Source organism: Balaenoptera acutorostrata, chromosome 4, assembly GCF_949987535.1.
Source record: "Balaenoptera acutorostrata chromosome 4, mBalAcu1.1, whole genome shotgun sequence".
NCBI classification, from domain to species: Eukaryota; Metazoa; Chordata; class Mammalia; order Artiodactyla; family Balaenopteridae; genus Balaenoptera; species Balaenoptera acutorostrata.
In genome coordinates, this window is record NC_080067.1 from 78,213,216 (window position 1) to 78,236,588 (window position 23,373).

Genomic DNA, 23,373 nt, shown 5'->3' on the forward strand with positions numbered 1-23,373 from the left:
TGTGCTCTAGAGCCCGCGAGCCACAACTACTGAACCCCGTGTGCCTAGAACCCATGCTCTGCAACAAGAGAAGCCACTGCAATGAGAAGCCCATGTACTGCAACAAAGAGTAGCCCCCCCTCGCTGCAGCTAGAGAAAGCCCGCGTGCAGCAACGAAGACCCAATGCAGCCAAAAATAAAAGAAATAAAATTAAAAAAAAAAGTGTGTTGGAATTATTATTGGGATTGCGTTGAATCTATAGATCATTGGAAGAAAACAAACATCTTAAGAATATTGAGTCTTCCAACCCACATACATATTATGTCTCTCTTCAGGTTTTAATTTCTTTTAGCAATGTTCTGTAATTTGCAGTGAAGACATCTTGCATATCTTTCGTTACAGTTTAGTCCTAAATATTTTATCTCTTTTGGAGTTGGTGTAAATGGAATTTTTTGAAAGTTTTGGTTTCCAATTATTTGCTTTTGCTAGGAAAAAAATACAATTTGATTGCTTAACGTAGTATCCTGCAACCTTATTAAATTCAACTATTAGTTTTAGTAGTTTTGTAAATTCTTTGTAAATTTTCAGTGTAAACAATCATGTCATTTGTAAATAGAGACAATTTTGCTTCTTCCTTACTGGCTCTTAAGCTTTTTATTTCTTTTACTTGCCCTCTAGCCATGGTTAGGACATTCAACATCATGTTAAATAGAAATAAGAAGCATGAGAATCCTTTGTTTTGTTCCCCATCTTAATGAGGATAATGTTCAGCATTTCATCATTAGATGGGTTAGGTGTGGGGTTTTGTATATGACCTTTATTGGATTGAGATTTTTCTGGATTTTTAGTTTGCTGAGAGTTTTATCATGAATTTGGGTTAAATTGAGTCATATGTTTTCCACATGTTGAAATGATCATGTAGTTTTTCTCCTATATTATGTTAGTATGGAGAATTACACTTTTTTTTTTAGATGTTAAATTAACCTTGTGATAAAAATTATTTAGTCATGATGTATTATTGTTTGGATTATCATTTTCATAGTGAATTTGCTACTTTTTTAAAAGGATTTCTTGCATGTGTTCATGAGGGATATTGGTTCATCATTTTCTTCTGTAATGTCTTTGTCAGGGTTTAATATTAAGGCTGTGCTGGTCTTATAGTTGGGAAATGTCTCTGTTTTCTAAAAGAATTTGTGTAAAAATGTCATCTCTTTTTTAAATGTTTGGTAGAATTCCCATCTGGGACTTCTCTGTAGAAGAATTTTGATAACAAATTCAGTTTTTTTTAATAGATATGGGGCCTTTTACACTTAGTTTTCATGTTGTGTCAAGATATTGTGTGTGGAAAATAGTATTTTTCAAGGAATTTCTTGATTTCATCTAACGTGTTGAATTATTTGGCCTCAAGTTGTTTGTAGTTATTTTCTTGTCTTTTTAAAGTTTGTAGGGTTTTTTTTTAGTGATAACTTCTCTTTCGTTCTTGATATTGGTGATTGTATTCTCTTTTTCCTCTACCAGTTTAGAAAAAGGGTTTATTCAGTTTGTTAACATTTGACTTTGTTAATGTTCTCAATTGTCTGTTTTCAACTTCCTTGATTTCTGTCCTTTATTATTTTCTTCTTTCTCTTATTTTTGGTTTACTTTAGTCTTCTTTTTGTAGCCTCTTGAGGTGAATCCTTAGGTCGCTGATTTTAAACTTCCTTCTCTAGTATAAGCATTTGAAGCTACAAATTTATTTCTAAGTGCTAGTAAAGTTCAGGAACAATTCACAAGACCACTCTTAGTTTTGACACCAGTTGCAGGTGCAGGGGTTCCCAAAACCACTCTTAGGTTCAGTAATTCAATAGAAGACTCAAAGAACTCACTGAAAGCAGTTGTAGGTTTAGGGGTTCCGGAAACCACTCTTTGGTTCAGTAATTCAATAGAGGACTCAAAGAACTCATTGAAAGCTGTTATATTCATGGTTATGATTTATTATAGTGAAGGATAGAAATTAAAATCAGCAAAGGGAGAGTTACATGGGGTAGAGTCTGAGAGAGTTACAAATGAGGAGTTTCCAGGTGTCCTCTCTGTGGAGTCATGGACGACTTTAACTTTTCTGGCAGCAATGTGTGACAATACACACTGAATATTTGTAACCAGAGAAACTCACCCAAGCCTTGGTGTCCAGAGTTTTTATTGGGACCCAGTCACATATATATGGGTGCCTGCTCATGATACTGACCTATCTCCAGCCCCTCCTAGAGGTTAAGCTGATAATATGTGATCCAAACTCTCCACCATAAATTACATGGTTATACTATCTGGTGTGTCACAAAGCCCCCAGTTTGGCAAAGACATTCATATCAGGTAGGATATTCCAGGGGTTTAGAGATTACCTTCCAGAAGCTGAGGACAAAGGCCAAACCTCTCTTTGGGCAAAGTTAAATTCTTTACTACACAGTACTGCTTTAGCTTCATTCTACAAATTTTAAAACTGTTTTATTTTCATTATCATTCAGTTTCAGAATGTTTCTGATTTCCTTATTGAGTTCATTTTTGATGCATGAGTTTTAGGAGTATGTTGTTTATTATTCAGATATTAGGAGTTTTAGCTAGATGTCTTATTGTTTGTTCCCAAGTTAGTTCTGTAGTGGTCAGAGAATAAATTCTTTATGATTTCAGTCCTTTTAAATTTGTGACTTGTTTTATGATCTTACATATGTTCTGTCTAGGCAAACATCATGTACAACAAAAAGAATATATTTTCTTCAGTTGTTGAGTATAGCGAGCTATAAATATCAGATCAAGATGGTTGATAGTTTAGATTGTCTAGGTTTACTGACATTTGTATAGTTATATCAATTCCTGATCAAAGAGTTTAAATCTCTTACTAAGATTGTGGAATTGTCTGTTTCTCCCTTTAATGATTTTGTTTTTGCTTGTGTATGTTAAGGCTCTGTGATTAGGTGCACACATTTATGGTTGTTTTATCTCCTGGTGAACTACATTTTTATCATTTTGAAATCTCTTTTTCTTTAGGTAATGCTCTTTTTCTTGAAGTCTGTTTTATCAGATATCAGTGTAGCCACTCCAGTTTTCTTATGCTTACAATTTATAGGATATATCTTTTTTCATTCATATACTTTCACCCTATCTCTGTATGTATAAAGTACATCTCTTGCCTTTTTATCCATTCTGATAAATGCTACTTAGTGTTTAGGTCTATTTGCATTTACTATAATTATCAATAAGATTAGATTAGTATCTGCTTTTTATTTATTATTAAAAAAATTTTTTTTCATCTTTATACCCTCTCTCTTAGGCTTCTTTGTTCTCCTTCTCTTGCCTCCTTTTGGGTTATTTGAATATTTTTAAGTACTCCCTTTTAATTTAACTACTGTTGGTGTCTTAGCTTTCTTTGCCAAGAACATGGTATACCTTTGTATTTGGTAAAGTTGGACATTTGGATACTTTAGATTTATTGATTCCTAGGCATACCTTTTTTGCTTCTGTTGTAAATGTAGTCTTTAATTTCATTATATCATCTGATTGATTGCTTTTAGTTTAAATCCGGGGTCAGCAAATGTTCCTGTAAAGAATCACATAGAATTTGCCTTGGCACTTCAGGGCCTCTTGTGTGGTCCCATATAAATGTTAGGATTATGTATTCTAGTTCTGTTGGTATTTTGATCGGGATTGTATTGACTCTGTAGAATGCTTTGGATGGTATGGACCTTTTAACAATATTTTTCTGATTCAAGAACATGGAATATCTGTTTCTTTGTATCATCTTCAATTTCCTTCATCAGTATTTTACAGTTTTCACAGTATAGGTCTTTCATCTCCTTGGTTAAGTTTATTCCTAGGTATTTTATTTTATTTTTTTGATGCAATTTCAAGTGGTATTGTTTTCTTTCTCTTTCTGATAGTTCATTATTAGTGTATAGAAAAGCAACAGACTTCTGTGTATTAATCTTGTATTCCTGCAAATTTACTTAATTCATTTATTCTAATAGTTTTTGCATGGAAACTTTAGGGTTTTCTGTATATAGTATCATGCCATCTGCAGATAGTGACAGTTTTAGTTCTTCCCTTGCTATTTGGATGCCTGGTATTTCTTTTTCTTGTCTGGTTGCTGTGGCTAGGACTTCCAATACTATGTTAAATAGCAGTGATGAGAGTGGACATTCTTGTCTTGTTCATGATTTTAGAGGAGAGGCTTTCAGCTTTTCACTGTTGAGTATGATGTTAGCTGTGGTTTTATCATAAATGGCCTTTATTATGTTGAGATATATTCTCTCTATATCCACTTTGTTGGGAGTTTTTATCATAAATGGATGTTGAATTTTGTCAGATGCTTTCTCTGCGATTATTGAGATGATCATGTGATTTTTTATTTATCTTTCCTTTTGTTAATGTTGGTGTATCACACTGATTCATTTGTGAATATTGAACCACCCTTGCATCCCTGGAATAAATTCCACTTGATCATGCTGTATGATTCGTTTTATATATTGTTGAAATTGGTTTGCTAATATTTTGTTGAGGATTTTTGCACCTATATTTATGAGAGATAATTGGCCTGTACTTCTCTTATTTGTAGTATCTTTTTCTGGTTTCGGTATCAGGGTAATGGTGGCCTTGTAGAATAAATTTGGGAGTGTTTCATCCTCTTCAATTTGGGGAATTAGTTTGAGAAGGATAGATATTATCTCATCTTTATACAAATTCACTTTGACTGCTAGTGTGCTAGTGATTGGTCTGTTCAGTTTGTCTGTTTCTTCCTGATTCAATCTTGGAAGATTGTATGTTTCTAGAAATTTGTTCATTTCTTCTAGGTTGTCCAGTTTGTTGGCATGTAATTATTGGTAGTATTCTCTTAAGATATTTTGTATCTCTGTGACATCAGTTGTTATTTCTCCTGTTTCATTTCTTATTCTGTTTATTTCGCTCCTCTCTTTTTTTCTTGATGAGTCTGGCTAAAGGTTTATCAATTTTGTTTATCTTTTCAAAAAACAAGCTCTTGGTTTCATTGATCTTTTCTGTTGTTTGGGGCTCTCTATTTTATTTATCTTCTCTATGATCTTTATTATTTCCTTCCTTCTGCTGAGTTTGGGCTTTTTTTGTTCTTCTTCTTCTAATTCCCTTAGATGGTTGGTTAGGTTGTTTGAGATTTTTTTTGTTTCTTGAGGTGGCTATAAATATCCCTCTTAGAACTGCTTTTGCTACACCCCATTGGTTTTGGAAAGTTGTGTCTTCATTTTCATTTGTCTCAAGGTATTTTCTGATTTCCTCTTTGATTTCCTCATTGACCTGTTGATTTTTCAGTCACATGTTGTTTAGTCTCCACGTGGTTGTGCTTTCCCACTATTCTTCCTGTAATTGATTCTAGTTTCATACTGTTATAGTTGGGAAAAATGCTTGATACAATTTTTATTCTCTCAAATTGGTTGAGACTTGTTTTGTGGCCTAGCTTGTGATCCATCCTGGAGAAGATTCCATTTGCAATTGAAAAGAATGTGTATTCTGCTGGTTTTGGATGGAATGTCCTGTAGCTAGCTATTAAGTTCAACTGGTCTCATGTATCATTTAAGACCACTGCTTCCTTATAGATTTTCTGTCTGGATGATCCATCCATTGACGTAAGTCGGGTATTAAAGTCCCCTACTATTACTGTATTATTGTTAATTTCTCCCTTTATGTCTGTTAATATTTGCTTTATATATTTAGTTGTTCCTGTATTAGGTGCATATATGTTAATGAGTGTTATACCCTTTTCTTGTATTGATTCCCCTTATCATTATATAATGTCCTTTGTCTTTTGTTATAGACTTTGTTTTAAGGTCTATTTTGTCTGATTGGAGTATTACAGTCCTCATTTTCATTTTGTTTCCATTTGCATGAAATATCTTTTTCCATCTCCTCATTTTTTTGTCTGTGTGTATCTTGTAAGCAGCATATAGATGGGCCTTCCTTGTTTTTCATCCAGAAAACCACCTTATGTCTTTTGATTGGAGCATTTAGTCCATTGACATTTAAAGTGATTATTGATAGGTATGTACTTATTGCCATTTTATTACTTGTTTTCTTGTTGTTTTTGTAGTTCTCTGTCCTTTTTTTCTTTTAGTTTCTTCCCTTGTGATTTGATGATTTTCTTTAGTGGTATGCTTGTGTTCCTTTCTCTCTAGTTTTTGTGTATTTATTGTAGGTTTTTGATTTGTGGTTACCATGTGGCTCATATATCTTGACCTGTAACTATATCTACTTGTTTTGAACAGGTAGTCACTTAAGTTCAAACACATTGTAGAAGATGAACATTTTTTACTCTTCCCCACATTTTGTGTTTTTGATGTCCTATTTGACATCTTCATGTTTATTCCTTTACTGATTATTATAGTTGTTTTAATAATTTTTTCTTTTTAATCTTCATATCAGCTTATTTTAGTGGTTGATTCTTAGCCTTTACTAAATATTTACCTTTACTAGTGAGATTTTTTCCTTTCCTATGCTTCTTGTTATAGGCTTTTATTTTCTACTTAGAGAAGACCTTTAACCTTTCTTTTAAGGTAGATTTAGTATTGATGGACCTTTTAGTTTTTGCTTGTCTGAGAAGCTTTTTTTTTTTTTTAATGTGATAAATCTATCACATTATTTATTTATTTATTTATTTATTTATTTGGCTGTGTTGGATCTTAGTTGCAGCATGCAGGATCTTTTGTTGCGGCATGCAGGCTCTTTGTTGCAGTGTGTGGGCTTCTCTCTAGTTGTGGTGCATGGGCTCAGTAGTTGTGGTGTGCTGGCTCAGTAGTTGCATCACGCGGGGTCTCTAGTTGTGGCATGTGGGCTCAGTAGTTGTGGCGCGCAGGCTTAGTTGCCCTGCAGCACGTGGGTTCTTAGTTCCCCGACCAGGGATCGAACCCGTGTCCTCTGCATTGGAAGGCAGAATCTTAACCACTGGACCACCAGGGAAGTCCCTTTCTGAGAAGTTCTTTATCTCTCCTTCAATTCTAAATGATAATCTTGCTGGGTATAGTATCCTAGGTTTCAAGTTTTTCCCTTTTAGTACTTTAAATATATCATGCCCTTCCCTTCTGGCCTGCGAGGTTTCTGCAGAAAAATCAGCTGATAGCCTCTTTGTTCTTTTATGCTGTGTTTAGAATTCTCTCTTTAATTTTTGCCATTTTAATTATGATATGTCTTGACGTGAGTTTGTTTGGGTTCATCTTTTCGGGACCCTCTGTGCTCCTCATACCTGGATATCTGTTTCCTTCTTCAGGTTTGGGAAATTTTCTGTTATAATTTCATCAAGTACGTTTTCGACCCCCTTCTCTCCCTCTTCTCCTTCTGTGTCTTCTGTAATACGAATGTTGGTACGCTTGGTGTTGTCCTAGAGATCCCTTAAACGGTTCTCATTTTTTTTGTTTTTCTTTTTGCTGTTCTGATTGGGTGATTTCCATTATTTTATCTTCCAGATCACTCATCTGTTTTTCTGTATCACCTAGTCTGCTGTTAATTCCTTCTAGTGTGTTTTTTGTTTCAGTTATTCTTCAGTCTGACTGGTTCTTTTTTATATTTTCTAGATTAAAGACAGTAGAAGGCTTTATACTAAGGATACAAGCCTTAAAAACAAAAAAGATGGGGAAATGTATTTAGAATGCTCTTATTACAATCATTTTAAAATGCTCTTATTAAAGTCATTTTAAAATCCCCTTCCTCCTTTATCCCTACTCTCTCATCCCCATTTTGTAATTATTTTCTAGTGTAGGTGTTAGATAAGTTATGCTTGGACCACAGTAGGAGGCTTAGTTTTATGCATTCTAACTGTGTTAACAAAGTGTTTATATGAAATTTTATGTTAAAATTATTTTGAAAATAGGTTGAGATCAACCTTTAGGTAGTAAGAAATACAAATGAATGTTGGCTGTGCAATGTAATAGAGGGCCTGGAAAGCTACTTGGAAATACTTTCTCAAATTATAATTGTAACCAAAGTAATCCCTTTTTTTTGAATCACTAATAAGTAATAGAATTTTCCTTTTGGTAACTGTATTTTGTTTTATTAGGCTTTCTTAAAGGTGCCAAGTACAAGGGAACTCAGAAAATTAAGAGATTCTCCTGGCTAGAGATAAGACAATTTCAGCATCAAAAAGGACATTTTTAGTGGATGTAAAGCAATCATATATGTGTAATCCATCATTTTATAATAATTTTTAAAGTATTCACATACCATAACACTTACCCTTTTAAAGCTGTACAGTTCTGTATACAAGGCTGTGCAACCGTCACCACTAACTAATTCCAGAACATTTTTGTCACACCCCAAAGAAGCTGCATACCCACAGCACTTGATTCCCATTTTCCCTCTACCCCATCCTTGGAAAACACTAATCTACCTTCTGGTTCTGTGAATTTGCCTGTTCTGAACATATGTTCATATAAGTGGAATTATACAGTATGTGGCCTTTTGCATCTGGCTTATTTCACTTAGCATAATGTAATCAAAGCTCCATGTTGTAGGATGTATAAATACTTAATTCCTTTTTTATATTTGAATAATATTTCAATGTGTGAATATACCACATTTTGTTTATTCATTCATAAATTGATATACATTTGGATTGTTTCCACTTTGGGGCTGTTATGAAGTGTGATGCTATGAACATTTGTGTACAGGTTTTTGTGTGGATGCATGTTTTCAGTTCTTTTGGATATATACCTAGGAGTGGAATTGCTCAGTCATATGGTAACTCTTTTTACCTTTTGAGGAACTGCCAAAGTGCTTTCTAGGGTGCCTGTACCATTTTACATTCCTCCCAGCACTGTTTGAGGATTCCTATATCTTTACATCCTTGCCAACATATGTTTTGTCAGTCTTTTTGATTATAGCCATCCTGGTAGCTGTGAAGTAATATCTCATTGTGGTTTTGATTTGCATTTTTGCAATGACTAACGATGTTGAACATCTTTTCATGTGCTTATTGGCCAATTGTGTATCGTCTTTGGAGAAATGTCTGTGTAAATCCTTTGCCCATTTTAAAATTGGGTTGTCTTTTTATTGTTGAGTTGAAAGACTTCTTATGTATTCTGGATATTTACCAGATACTTACCTTATGTACTGTTTGTGAATAGCCTTATCAAATATATAATTTGCAAATATTTTCTCCCATTCTGTGGGTTATCTTTTTGCCTTTTTGATAATGTCCTTTGATGATCAAAATTTTTTTCATTTGTATGAAGTCAAATTTATCTGGTTTTTTCCCCCCACTTTGGTTGCTTATTGGCTAATACAAGGTAAAAAGATTTGCACTTATGTTTTCTTCTAAGACTTTTATAGTTTTAGCTCTTATATTTAGGTGTTGATCCATTTTGAATTAAATTTTATAGATGGTATGAGAAAGAGGTCTAATTTAACTCTTTTGCATCCAGATGTTTCAGCATCTTTTGTTGAAAAAATGTTCTTTTCTCATCAAATTGTCTTGGCACTCATGTTGAAAATCAGTTGACCATAATCTAAGGATACATTTTTGGACTCTTAATTCTATTATTATATTGCTCTGTGTCTATCCTTATGCCAGTATGACAATCTTGATTCATGTAGCTTTGAAGGAAGTTTTGAAATCGGGAAGTGTGAGTCCTCCACTTTCTTCTTCTGTTTCAAAACTGTTTCGACTATTCTGGGTCCTTTCCAACTCTTTATGAGTATTAGGGTCAGCTTGTCGATTTCTGAAGAAAGCCAGATGGCATTTTGATCGGAATTGCGTTGATTGATATATAAAAACCTCCTAATTGCTTTAGGAGGATGATAGGGAACCAGTTTTTTATCTGTCTTGAAAACTAGTAGATAAAAGGACATGTTATTCATGTGTGAATCATACCAATAGGTAACCAAATAGTAAGTGAAGAGACTTACTCTTTGTATACATATATCTTTTAATAAATAAAAAGGATAATAGAATTAGATTGTCATCACTTTGCAACCATCATTGAATGAATTGATTCAGACATTGAGTATCAAGAGCTCTGAACATCACAAAAAGATATAACCAGACATTATGTGCTCCTTGATAGAAGGACATAGTACCATCTATAGTCTTGCCAAAAGGATTGAACATGAGACTGATCAAGCTATTACATTCAGCTGCCAATTAGCAGGAAGTACAGAAGCCAAGGGAGCACACTGAATGGTCCCATGAATATGAAGTGATTATACTGGGGACCCTACAGGTTAAATGCCTTGAGTTTCTCAGTAATTATAAGGAATAAAAAGGGATCAAGGGGCAACATACATTAAAAGATACATAAAAGACATAAAATTTTTAGTGATTTCTTTCTTTACTTTTCAGAATGAACTATTTCTTGTTTTAAATCTTTTCAGACCCCCCAAATTGCATGTGGACATTCATGGATATACTTCACACGCACATATTGCATGTGCATATAATGTTAATACATACGTACACATATATAAATACACTATCACTTTGTTTTAAAATGTTCAAGTTGTGTGTGTTATCTTTGAAACATGCTTTCCTCATTCAGTAATTGTGTCTTCATCTTTTTCTGTTAGAATAAGTAGCTTTTTACCCAATTTAACTTCCACATAACATTTCCTAGGATGACTGTACCATAATTTTTTTAAAAAATCTATTGATAGGCCGCTTGTTTCCAGTTTTTCTTTATTCCAGACTGTACTATAGGGAATATCCTTCCGCATGTATCTCTCCTTAAAGTACATACTAAGTTGTAGAGTATCCTTAAAGTTTGAAAACATGGTATCAAGTTTCCTTCCTTATAGTGTGTCTACTACTAAGGTATAAGAATACTTAAATTTTGCTTTCACTCAATTGAGCATATAACCCGTTAAGTTTTGTAAGTATGTCTTGTTAACTTCAGCCTTACTCAGGATAAAGTTAGTGAATTCTTTTCATTGTTTTTGAAAATAATTGAAGTCTACATGTAAAAACAGGTTTCTTATATCATGTTAAATAAACTAGCTGATGTTGATGTGGGCCTGATTGTTGTTTTCCATGTAATTGTACCATTTCACAGAAGGATGTTTAAAAAGTGATGCTGGAAGTTGTATAATAACTTTCAGCAAATTCATAGCTAAGTTTTTTAAAATATATTTTACAATGTACATGTTTATCTATATACAACAAATATTTATGCTCCTCACTAATGCTATATCTTCTAAGATTAATTCCTAGAGGTGGAATTACTGGAGGAATAGAAACATTTTCAGGACTTTTGAAACATTTCGCCAGACTGCCCACCAGAAAAAGACCTCTGCCAGGAATGTGATGATTTATGCCCATTTCTCTGAATGTTGGCACTGTAATTCTTACTTACTAAAAAAGTTGAGCATGTTTTTCCTATAAGTTTACTGACCCATTTGTATGCCTTTTGTGAATATCCCTTTATTAATGTTTGCTGACTCTTTTTTTCAGTGATTTCTAAAAGCCAGCTTATAGTGGCTAATAATCCTGTTTATTGTTAGAAACATTTGTTTCTATTGTACCTTTTTTGTGTCTTTTCTTTATATGTGTGTTTAATTTGGGGGGGGTGTAGTATCTAAGTTTGTTTTGTTTTTGTATATGTGCATACACATTCCCAGCCTGATTTGAGAAACAAGCACTTTTATTTTCTCCCAGTTCCTATAATTATGATTACCTTTACTTTCGTGTATGGTGTGAGGTAGATTTGGTTTTCTACGTGCGCCCATACAAGAGAGAGAGAAAGAAACAAGTATTCTTTTATAAGTAAAAGAAAAACACTGTTATGTAGTAATTAATTTTCAGTTAGAATTTGAAAAGGCTGACTTTTTTTTTTTTTTGTACAAGTTAATTGAGTAAGAAGACCAGACTTAATTAGCTGAACAACTTTGGCTTTTTATGTTGACTTCACTTAAACAGCTGTATCTTTAGAGACAAAGTGTTCAGCTAACATTGGGTAAAAAATGGACAAATCGGTATTCAGGTTTCTTTTTCACCTAGCTTTGAAGTCTTATTTGTATTTATTTTTTTATTGTGGTAAAAATACACATAACAAAATTTACCACCTTAACCATTTTTGAGTTTGCAGTTCAGTGGTATTAAATGCATCCACATTGTTGAGCAGCCATTACCACCATCCATCCCCATAACGTTTAGTGTAGTAAAACTGAAATTCTGTGCCTATTGAACAGTAACTCACAATTCTCTCCTCCCACCAGCCCCTGACAGCCACCATTCTACTTTCTGTCTTTATGATTTTGACTACTCTAAGTACCTCATGTAAGTGGAATCATACAGTATTTGTCTTTTTGAGACTGGTTTACTTCACTTAGCGTACTGTTGCAAGGTTCATCTATGTTGTAACATATAGTAGAATTTCCTTCCTTAAAGGCTGAATAATATTCCATTTTGTGTGTGTGTGTGTGTGTGTGTATATACACACATATACATATATACACCTCATTTTGCTTATGTATCTACCCATTGGTAGATACTTGGGTTCCTTCCATGTTTTAGCTACTGTGAATAATGCTACTATGAACGCTGGTGTACAAATATTTCTTCAAGACCCTGCTTTCAGTTCTTCTGGGTATATGCCCAGAAGTGGAATTCTTGAATCATATGGTAATTGTATTTTCAATTTTTGAGAAACCACCATACTATTTTACACAACAGCTGTACTATTTTACATTCCCACCAATAGTGCACAAGTGTTCCAATTTCTCTACACCTTACCAACACTTGTTTTCTGCTTTTTCTTTTAACCAGTCTTTCTTTTCTTTAATAATTTTTTTATTGAAGTATAGTTGATTTACAATGTTGTATTAATTACTGCTATACAGCAAAGCGATTTAGTTATAAATATATATGTATACATTCTTTTTTATTTATATTCTTTTCCATTATGGTTTATCATAGGATATTGAATATAGTTCTCTGTGCTATACAGTAGGACCTTGGCTTTTTTTAGTAGTAGCCATTCCAGTGGTTGTGAGGTGGTACCTCGTAGTTTTGATTTGCATTTCTGTAATGATTAGTGATGTTGAGCATCTTTTCATGTGCTTACTGGCTATTTGTATATCTTCTTTGGAGTTCTTTGCCCATTTTTGAATTGAGTTGTTTGGTTTTTTGTTGAATTTTAGGAATTTTCTGTATATTCTGGGTATTAATCCCTTATCAGGTATGTGATTTGTAAATATTTTCTCCCATTCTGTGGGTTGCCTTTTTACTCTGTGATTAGAGTCATTTGATGCACAAAATTTTTCAATCTTTATGAAGTCAAATTCGTCTGTTCTTTCTTTTGCTACTTCTGCCTTTGGTGTCATATCCAAAAACTCATAGCCAAACGGATTGTCTTAAAGCTTTTCCTCTAAGAGTTTTATTGTTTTAGGTCTTACATTTAAGTCCTTGATCCACCTTGAGTTAATTTTTGTATATAGTATTAGGTAAGGGTCCAACTTCATTCTTTTATGTGTGGATATCCAGTTTTTGCAGCACTATTTGTTGTAAAAACTGTCTTTCCCTATTGAATGGCCTTGGCACCCTTGTGAAAAATAATTTGTGTATGTGAGGGTTTATTTCTGGACTCTCTATTTCATTCCATTGGTCTGTATGTCTGTCTTTATGCGAATACCAAACTGTTTTGATTACTGTAGCTTTGTAGTAAGTTTTGAAATGAGAAAGAGTGAGTCCTTCAGCTTTGTTCTTTTTTTTATGGCGATTTTGACTATTTGAATCCCTTGAGATCCAAATGAATTTTAGGATGGGTTTTTCTATTTTGCAAAAAATGTCATTGAGATTTTTATAGGAATTGGATTAAATCTGTAAATTGCTTTAAGTAGTATTGGCATCTTACCAATATTAAATCTTAAACCTATGAACACGGGATGTGTTTCCATTTATTTCTGTTGTCTTTAACTTTTTTTTTCAACAGGTCTTTTCATTGCACAAGTCTTTCACCTTATTATTGCACAAGTCTTTGTAGTTTTCATTGCACAAGTCTTTCACCTTATTTTTTTTGATGCCATTGTAAATGGAATTGTTTTTGTAATTTTTAGGTTGTGTATAAAATGCTACTGTTTGTGTATAGAAATGCAACTGATTTTTGTGTGTCAACTTTTGTAGGATACAAAGCAGTATCATACTGCTTTGCTACATTCAGTAGTTCTAACAGCTTTTTTGCTGAGTCTTTATTGATATAAGACAGAGATAATATTACTTTTTCCTTTCTAAGTGGATGCCTTTTATTTTTTCTTCTTGCCTAATTGTTCTGGCTATGACTTCCAGTACCATGTTGAATAGAGGTGGTAAAACTGATCCAAATTAAACACAGTGTACATCCAAGTTTTCCCCTGAGGTTGCAAGCCTTCAACAGACTCCAGAGTTCCAAAATTACGTCAGACAGATTATGCCTCTGTAATTATTGTTTAGGTGGGGCAACAGATTCCTGGTGTTTCCTACTCTGCCATCTTTCCAGAGTCTGAATTATTTTTAATAATCAGATAAGTTTATTAAAATATTGGCATGACTTTAAAATGGAGAACCATTTCTCTCAGACTTTATGTATTAAACTGTAAAAGACACTTTTCATATAGTTAAATATTATGATTTGGGTAGTTATGAAAATCATGATTTGGATTGAACTCATGTTGCTTTTCAGAGCTTCCTCATATTTAATAATTTGCTGTACGTTACAGAAATACCGGTATCAGGATGAAGATACAGCTCCTCAAGAGCACATTTCCCCACAAATCACTAATGAGGTGATAGGTCCGGAATTGGTTCATGTCTCAGAGAAGAACCTGTCAGAAATTGAAAATGTCCATGGATTTGTTTCTCACTCTCATATTTCACCAATAAAGGTAAGATACTAACTTTATTTTGTTGCTATGAATTATTTATTACTTTTGTTACTAATGTAGCTCATGCTTAGAAAGAACCATTTTTTCATGTAGGATTTTCCCCCCTTGATGTTTCTGGTTTTGTAATTATAAGGAATTTCATAGTATTTGTTAGCATTCTAAAAACATTTTAAAAAATATATGTTATAAATGAATTTTAATCAGTGATACGATCTTTAAGCCTGAAAGTTCTCATGAAGGAAATAACTATTATATTTCAAATACCCACATCAAAATATCTTTAAACTTTAAAAAAAATATATTAGTAAGTACAGAAAAAGAGCATTAACAGTATCTTTGAAGTCCAGTGTGTGACTTTACCTGATGCCATCACCTTGTCTCTCCGCTCAGAAATAACCACAGTCCTGGTTTCACATATTTAGCTTTCTAAACAATATATTGTTTCTTTTGCCTGTTTTGGTTTTTATATAATTGGCATTATACTGCATCTACTCTCAACTTGCAGTTTTTGGTCAACATTATATGCCTGAGATTCATTATCTTCACTGCTCTAGAGTTTTCTATTTTATGAATATACTATAATTTACCTTACTTTTGATGGATGGATTTTCATATTATTACTAGTATTAAAAATGCTGTTAAAATCGTAGGTTATGTATACACATCTTTGTGGATAACACCAGATTATTTTCAAGTGGTTCTATAATTTACATTTTCAGCAGCAATATGTAACAGTTTTAATTGATCTATATTCTCATCAATATTTGGTATTGTTATTTTTGCCATTGTTTTGGGTTTGAAGTAGTATCTTACTGTGATTTTAATGTGCATTTCACTGTTTGATAATATTGATCATTCAGGTTTCCTATTCTGTGACATACCCTCTCAAGATTTTTTTTCATTTTTGTAATGGGTTGTTCTTTTTACTGATTTGTGCAAGTTCTTTATATATTCCAGATACTAATCCTTTGTTAGTTGTATGTATTGTGTATAAGGATCATTTCTTATTTGTAAACCTTGAAGTGGGTTTTGTAATTCTCTTTGAAGGATGATTTCATATTACTCGTTAAAAATTGTAATGGATTATATAGTACCAGTCAGATTTCAGTTAATAGTTAGTTTTTCTAGGTATTTGTCCATTTCATACTTACTTCGAAATATTCTCAACGTCCTATTATTTTGTTATGTCTATAGCATGTTTAGGTGTAGCCCCTTTTTCATTCCTAGTATTGTTTATTTGTGCCTTTTTTCCCCTTGACCCTTCTTGCCAAAGGATGGTCAATTTCAAAGAACCATGTCTTTTAATAGAGAACAGACTGGTGGTTACCAAGGGGGAGGGGGTTGGAGGAGGAATGGAATGGGAATTTGGGATTAGCAGATGTAAACTTTTATATATAGAATGGATAAACAACAAGGTCCTACTGTATAGCACAGAGAACTATATATCCTATAGTAAACCATAATGGAAAAGAGTATTAAAAATGTATATATATATATGTATAACTGAATCACTTTGCTGTACAGCAGTATTTAACACAACATTGTAAATCAACTATACTTAATTAAGTAAATAAGAAAAAAAAGTCTTTAAAAAAAATCTTCTCCTGTGCCCCTCCCCCATGTGCTGTCACCTCCATCCCCTCTCATACACACATAAACATGAATATATACACATGTTTATGTAATATGTAAATGTGTGGATAGCCTACATATCAATCGAAGATTGTGTTTGGCAGAGGCAATCTGATCTTACTTTGGGACGCTAAATGAGAGATACACATGGGGAAAAAAATCAGTTGTCTATTAGTGACAGAGACAGTTTTCCTTTTATCTTTTCCCCTTTCTCCTCTTATCATTATTATTTTATTTTCTTCTGCTTTCTCTGAGTTTATTCTGTTTGGGTTTTTCCCCCTAGTTTCTCAAGTTGGTTACTTAACTGCATTATCAACCTTTCCTAACGGTATTTGAATTTGTGAATTTTCCTTTAAATAGCACGTTAGCTGTAACCCACAGGTTTAATATGCAATGTTTATCATAATTCAAACTTTTACTTTCATTATGATTTTTTTCTTTGCCCCATGAGTTATTTAAAAGTATGTTTCTTAATTTTAAACATACGAGACATTTATTCCAACATGTCTTCTTTTAGATTTTATTTTCTCATCTCATTTTTCCTTCTTATTAGCTTGGAAGCTATTCTGTTTCTCTTCCTTTAATGGTTATCCTAGAAATTTTTTTTTTTTAGAAATTTTAATATACAAATTTTGCTTACAAAAATTTAGACTCAATATATATCTTTTACCCTCATTTTGAACAACATAAGAACCTTAGAACACTTGAATTCTAAGCACTCTCTCCTGTTTTATATTGCTGTTCTTATCAGCCTATGCCTATTTTCTCTTGACTGAATTAATAAAGCCTATTTCTTACTTTAGTCGAAAAACCTTCCCAGGTATGTATAATTCTTTTGTTTCTGATATTTTGAATTTTTGATGTTTATGATTGTTACAAATTATCCAAAGCCAATTTGCACACACCCAACCTCCTCAGTCTTTTGGTGGTGGTTTGGTAGTTCTGTGTGTGTGCAGATTCTGACACAGGCAGACACTTAAACAGACAGTGAGCCACATAACATTTTGTATATAGCCTCTTTAAATGTGATGAAGCCTCAACTTTTTTTTGTTGCATAAAATGCTCACTCTAGGCAAATAAAACAATATTCCAGAGACCAAGATTTTGTTACCCAGAATTTCCAGACATCTTAGGTATTAAACCTTAAGGTGCCATCCCTAAGGGTATAAGCCTCTTCAGAGTCTTTTCTTTCCCTTATGCAAGGGCGGATTGTGTCTAATTTAGCCAATCCATATAATTGAAATACAATGGATTTCACCAGTGAAAGCCCACTTCATTCATTATGATAATTGGAAAACTTTTGGTGTTGATCAAAGATTAACATAATAACAAAAATCTTATAGCAGCCATTTACTTTATAATTAAGTGTTAGCTGACCAGTCTAGGAATGTTAATTCCTAATAGGGACAACTGACTGTCCATAGTAATGGTTCTCAGCTGTGATGGGATATCAGAACCACCTAAAAAGGTTTTAAAATTTATATCTGAGTGCCATCTCAGAGATTGTGATTTAATTGGTTTGGGGTATAGTCTGGCTTTGGAGAGTTTTACAAGTTCTCCCGGTGTTTCTAGGGGATAGCATCACTGTTGAGAAGTACTGCACTAGAACCTAGCTTAATTGAACCACCATACACATATTTCTTTACTGTCTGTCTTGAGGTATTTTAAAGTAAATTTCTGACATCTCTTTATTTAATCCTCACTCTGCAGTGAGACTTAAGTGTTTCTAGTTATTGAGCGAGAAAGCATTATTACTTTTTTAAGATTCTCACTTGCTTCCTTAATTTGACTCTTTTTCCCTTGATTTCCTTACCATAAGAGAATTAAGTGAATTTTGCCTGATTCTTTCGGTATCTGCTTTAAAAATGCTCTTGTCCTTTGCATACAGTTAATTATTACATGATAAGGATTATGTCTCCCATAGCATATTTTCCCCCCAGGGCTTTTTAAAGACAAATTTGACGGAGGCTTATTTAAAGGAGTATGTTATTGAGATTAAAATATCCTTTTACTAACAGTTATAAAACACATCTTTTTCACATTTTATCTTTTCTGCAATTGACATACATCTTATAGTTGCTGGTGTTATACTATTGCCTTAATGAAGTGGCAGTTTGAGTATTTGTATGCAAATCATTTTTTTTTTTTTTTTAAATGTAGTGATTCTTTTTTTTTTTTTAATTTATTTATTTTTGGCTGTGTTGGGTCTCCGGTTCGTGCGAGGGCTTTCTCTAGTTGCTGCAAGCGGGGGCCACTCTTCATCGCGGTGCGGGGACCGCTCTTCATCGCGGTGCGCGGGCCTTTCGCTATTGCGGCCCCTCCCGTTGCGGGGCACAGGCTCCAGACGCGCAGGCTCAGTAGTTGTGGCTCACAGGCCCAGCTGCTCTGCGGCATGTGGGATCTTCCCAGACCAGGGCTCGAACCCGTGTCCCCTGCATTAGCAGGCAGATTCTCAACCACTGCGCCACCAGGGAAGCCCTGTATGCAAATCTTTGACAAATTTTGGTTAAGATCAAGAAAGTACTAGCCTCAAAGCATTTTAGTGTACTGTGGTAATAATTCAGCTGGTCTCATTGAAAAGCAGCTGGATCTATCCATCCTTATATGCCATTCTCTTGCTCCTTTTCATTTTGTTTTCTTTTATTAGATATTAACAGCATCAATCTCTGAAACAGTTATAAATATAAGCTTCTGATGCAAATAGGTAGAGCAGTTGGGTATCATCACTGTATTCCCCCTTTGGCTTGCTGGCTCTCTGATTTATATCTGGGGACTGAATAGATAAGGATTTTCATTTCCAGTAGAAGAAATTATCTAACTTCTCCTTCATCTGTTTCTAAATCATACTTTACATCTTACTTTTTTAAATGTGAGTTTTTTCCTATTATAAACTTGTTTTACACATTTTCCCATGTTAAATTTTTTAAAAACTTGATACATAACATTACATAATATATTGGTACCGTTATTAACTTGTTGAATACTTCTGGTCTTTGCTATTTGTTATTTCCATTTTTACTAGGTTTTGTAAAGAAGGCTGCAGTGAATCATCTTGGGGCATAAAAAGTATGTTTGGTTGTTTTCTTAGGTTGGATTTCCAGAAGTCAAATTATTGGGTCAGAAATCTTGATAAGCTGGACTTTTGACAAACTATATTCTGATACAATTGTAATTTAAGAATTATTAAAGCTGCCCCATTTGGGGTATTTCTTCCTGCTTCTCCTATCTCATGCATAGGTTAAAATTTGAGGAGTGAGCGTAGGATTGGGGTAGTGTAATAGCAAAATGGTTAGGATTACTTTAACTTTCTGTTAGAAAACCAAATTTTTAAAAAATAACTTTGTTTTGACATAAGGCAAGTTTTAATGTTTTTAAATTTTTTTCAAATAACTGCAGATGTTCTCGGAAGCTCAACAATGGAGTGTATTTTATTTAAAATTAAATAAGATTACCAGATTAGCAGTCTTTTTTTAAAAACAAAAAAGCTAATATAAGGAGCTTTTCCACTTTTATAGTATTGTGGTTTGGAATGAAGCAAGTAACTGTTGTACTATACATAGAACTCAGTATATGAATTATTATTTTTGTAATTTGAAAAATTATCTTTGAATAGTAGCAGTTTGCTGAGTAGAATGTAAATTAGGCCCTGCTTTGTTCTTCGTAGTTCTTATGAAAGCTAATAGAAAAATAAGATTAATAGATGATTGCTTTAAAAATCAACAGAATATTAGTTTTGTTTATCAAATAACATGCATTTAGCATTTGTTAAACATCTATGTTAGTAAATTTGTTAGACTTCAGTGACTGGTATTTTTTATGGAGAGATAGTTATAACACGGTGTGATATAACATGAAAAAATAGAGAAATTAAATTCTTGAAGTATTAAAAAACAAAGTTGATATTTGGACAAGGTGTTGAAGGATATGTACAATATGCTAATTCAGAGGAGAAGGCAGTTACTGGAGAAAATAAGTACAGTAGGAGGGTGATAGTCTGAGGAGACTGTAAAAATGCAGAAAAGTTCATTATATTGTAGTTGATGTTTAGGATGGTTGTTAGGAAATGAGGACAAGGTGTGAAGGACCTTGATCCTGAGCTGATGAGTGGGCTTATGAAGGGTTTGCCACCATGAAACATGCTGTGAAATAATCTGTCAGGGTCTTGTAGTGCTAGTGCTGATTCTCATTACTGAAGTAATGAGTGAAATACGATAGTGATTGAAAGTTACTTTATTCAGGCCTTAGCGTAAAACATAAAAGTAACTATGATTTGGACTTCCCTGGCGTCCAGTGGTTAAGACTCCGTGCTTCCACTGCACGGGGCACGGGTTTGATCCCTGGTCAGGGATCTAAGATCCTGTATGCCATGTGGCACAGCCAAAAAAAAATAAAGTTTTTTAAAAAAGTAATTATGATTTAAGACTCTAAAAGGGAAAGTTTCTTGCCAGCGCTAGACAGTTTCAAGAAAGAAATTGGTGATAATAATGGTGAAAAACCGTAATGTGGAAGAAAAGGACACAGTGGGTAAATTCTTGTGGTATATGAAAATCTTTAAAAGTAAGCTTCAATTTTAAACAGTTCTAAATATAGTAGTATGGTACTAATAAGAACAGTGTCAAGATTCCTAAAACTGAAAATGATCTAAGAATTAGGAAAAATGGTCAGAACAGTAAATTGAACAAGTAAACAAACAAAACCTCAGCCTTTTTCAAAATAGATTTAAATCTAGATGAAGTGACAAGGGTGACATGGCTTAGTGTGGAATGTTGCAATGGTCATTGAATAAAAGAGTTCATATTTTGCTTTTGTCTTCAATGACAGAAAATTATGTTTAAACTAATATGTGCAAAGTAAATGTAGTTACGAGGGGCTTGAAATTGAAGACAGAACAGGGTATGTGAACAGATAATTATTTTAAATAATGTATCTTCTAGCCTGGACACATTTCATCCAGTAGTACTGAGAATACTATCAAATGAAATCACCAGCAGCAATTGGTAGTTTTTCAAATATTGTGAGAAATGGAGGTAGCAAAAGAATGGATATAAGCAAACATATGCCTATTGAACTAAATGCTACAGGAAGAGAATCTTTGCTATTTTGAGTGCATAGTGAGTGCTTTGTTGAAGTCAACTTTGTTTTTACAACTCTGGAATATATTAAAATACTTTTGAATTTTATCTTTTTTGGATGACCCTGGAGTACTAAGTTGAGCACACAGTTTGCATACAATTTGACCACTAGATGGCGCTCATACAGAAGGGATTTGTATATATATGATCAGTTTTTTTCTAGATAAATAACAAATCTATGTTATCAATCTTCTTAGTCTTGTCTTAACTTAGTACAGCTGCATGTTTTGAAATTTAATAGGCCATATTATAAAGATAAAAAGATAAGGAAAATGCTTGTTGCATTTACAGTAGTTGGCTTTGTGGTTACTTAGTAATTTTTTTCCTAATATTTTAGAGTTTCAATATTGTTTTTCCTCTCATCCTTCAACCTTTTAAAATTTTTCACTAAAATTACTTAATCATTGCCTTTGTTACTATACCTGAAGACTTCTGGGTTTATTTGCAAGTTTGGAGAAGGGTACAAATAATTGAGGGCCTATCCTATATAAATTTTTGAGCTGTCTTTACTTCCATTTAATGTTATAAAATAAACATTTCTAACAGTCATAAATTTTTCATAATCATATTTAAAGTATGTAATCACTAAATGGATGTACTTAAGTTTACTTACGCTTTCTCTTACTGTTTAGAGTTCTGCTATGGATAATATTATCATTCTGTGAAAAAGAAAAACTGTACAGAAAAAAGAATGTTAGGTGCAGAGTATTGCTCAGTGGTAGAGTATTTGACTGCAGGAAAAAAATGTCAATTCTTTATATATCATATTAAAATCTTAATAGTGTTCTTTTTGGTGATTTAAACATTGTGTTGTATTTTTAAAAATTCACTATTTTAAATAGACTTTCCAGGTTCTATAATGAATTTAAATTTTGGTTTAATGGAATAGTTTATATTTCAGATATGTGACATGGGTTTGGTTATTCTAAAGCAGAGATCAGTGAGGAGTTGGTTGCCTCTGCTTCCCAATCAAATCATATGAAACCAACTGTGATTTAGGTACATATATGGTTTTGTATGTGTGTATTGACTGTTGCGCAATCGATGAGCTGATCCTAGATTTCCATAGCTCAGGTAATGGGACATTTTCATTAAAAAGCCTTTCTCAAAACTCAAAGTTGTTTTCTTGATGTCAGTGGATTTGAATAGGAAATTTATATATTGAGAAGTATTTCTTCTCTGTACTAGGGATATATGGGCTGGAGCGTTCATCAGCTTTCGATTGTTCCCAAGCTCTTTGGCTCTCTAGCATAAGAAATCATCGTATACGAATGGCTTACTGTTCCATCTGTGTTGGTACTATTTGCAACTTGAGTAGGATATTTGCATTCAGCATTCATTTTCAGTATCCTCATCCGCGACTTCCCTGGTGGTCCAGTGGTTAAGAATCTGCCTTCCAGTGCAGGGGACGTGGGTTTGATCCCTGGTTGGGGAACTAAGGTCCCACATGCCACAGGGCGACTAAGCCTGTGCACCACAACTGCTGAGCCCGCGCCCTCTGGAGCCTTCACGCGCTGGAGCCTGCATGCCACAACTAGAGAGAAGCCTGCGCCCTGCAACAAAGACCCAGTGCAGCCAAAATTTTTTAAATAAAAATAAAATATCCTCACCCTTACAAATCCAGAGTAACAGAATCTGTATAAATCCTAAGGTTCCCCCTCCCACCCTGGCTTTCCATCATATACGGATCAAGACACATATTTGGGAGGCAGACCAATTACTAGAGCATTTGTATAAACCACACTAATCAGTTCTTTATTAAGTACCTGGTCCATAGTAAAATTTATTTTTATT

At 33.6% G+C, this 23,373-nt stretch overlaps 1 protein-coding gene across 12 annotated transcripts in view; it reads left to right on the forward strand.

Moving 5' to 3' along the window:
- The window catches only part of DLG1 (discs large MAGUK scaffold protein 1), a 288,506-nt gene that overhangs the window by 93,207 nt on the left and 171,926 nt on the right, over positions 1-23,373 (forward strand). For all 12 annotated transcript variants that reach the window (XM_057545184.1, XM_057545190.1, XM_057545179.1 and 9 more), the window contains one exon: positions 14,651-14,815. In XM_057545184.1, the coding sequence (XP_057401167.1) occupies positions 14,651-14,815 (165 nt within the window). The remainder of the gene's footprint in view (positions 1-14,650; positions 14,816-23,373) is intronic.